The 563-nt window shown below is 70.0% G+C and overlaps 1 protein-coding gene across 1 annotated transcript in view; it reads right to left on the bottom strand.

Moving 5' to 3' along the window:
• Positions 1–27: 27 nt before the first annotated feature.
• The window catches only part of LOC104625824 (semaphorin-4C-like), a gene marked incomplete at both ends in the record, with an annotated part of 2,497 nt that continues 1,961 nt past the window's right edge, over positions 28–563 (bottom strand). Inside the window, 3 exon segments of the mRNA XM_010293566.1 lie at positions 28–191; positions 296–366; positions 449–563. Of these exon segments, the coding sequence (XP_010291868.1) occupies positions 28–191; positions 296–366; positions 449–563 (350 nt within the window).

The raw sequence follows: 563 nt of genomic DNA, 5'->3' as shown, positions 1-563 counted from the left end.
GCTGTGCTGCGCCCCAGCTCCCGGCACCACCAGAGCCCGCAGACGGGTGTCATGCAGCACCAGCGCCTGCTCAGCCGCCAGCGCCCGGCCCTCGAAGGTCCACAGCGCCTGGGCCAGGTTGGAGCCCAAACGGCACGTCAGCACCAGGTCGGTGCCCGCCACCACCGTCACGTTTTTGGGGGGGATGGGCCCTGCGGGAGAGGGGCTGAGTCAGGAGGGGAGGTGCAAAGCAGGGAGAGAGGCCCACGTCCCTCTCCATTCCCGGCTCCACGCGGCACTTGAGGGGGGGTCTCACCTTGCTTGGCCACCTGCGGCAGGGTGCAGGCACTGGTGTCGGAGCTCAGCATGTCCTGGACCAGCTGGGACCTGTGGGAGGAGGTGGCGGAGGTGAGGGGGGGACCTGTGCCACGGCAGGGTGCCCCATCCTCCTCGGGGATCCCCCTTTTACCCATTGAGGCCGTCGGTGCGGACGCAGAGGCTGGCATTGCGGCTCCAGGCGCAGTAGGGGTCCCGGGCAAGGACGCAGTCCGTGCAGGACTGGTAGCGGCCGCAGTCGGCCAGGG

This window comes from Phaethon lepturus, unplaced genomic scaffold, assembly GCF_000687285.1.
Source record: "Phaethon lepturus isolate BGI_N335 unplaced genomic scaffold, ASM68728v1 scaffold24058, whole genome shotgun sequence".
Lineage (NCBI taxonomy): Eukaryota > Metazoa > Chordata > Aves > Phaethontiformes > Phaethontidae > Phaethon > Phaethon lepturus.
The sequence above is the reverse complement of the archived record's forward strand: the minus strand, read 5'-3'. Positions and strand labels throughout refer to the sequence as shown.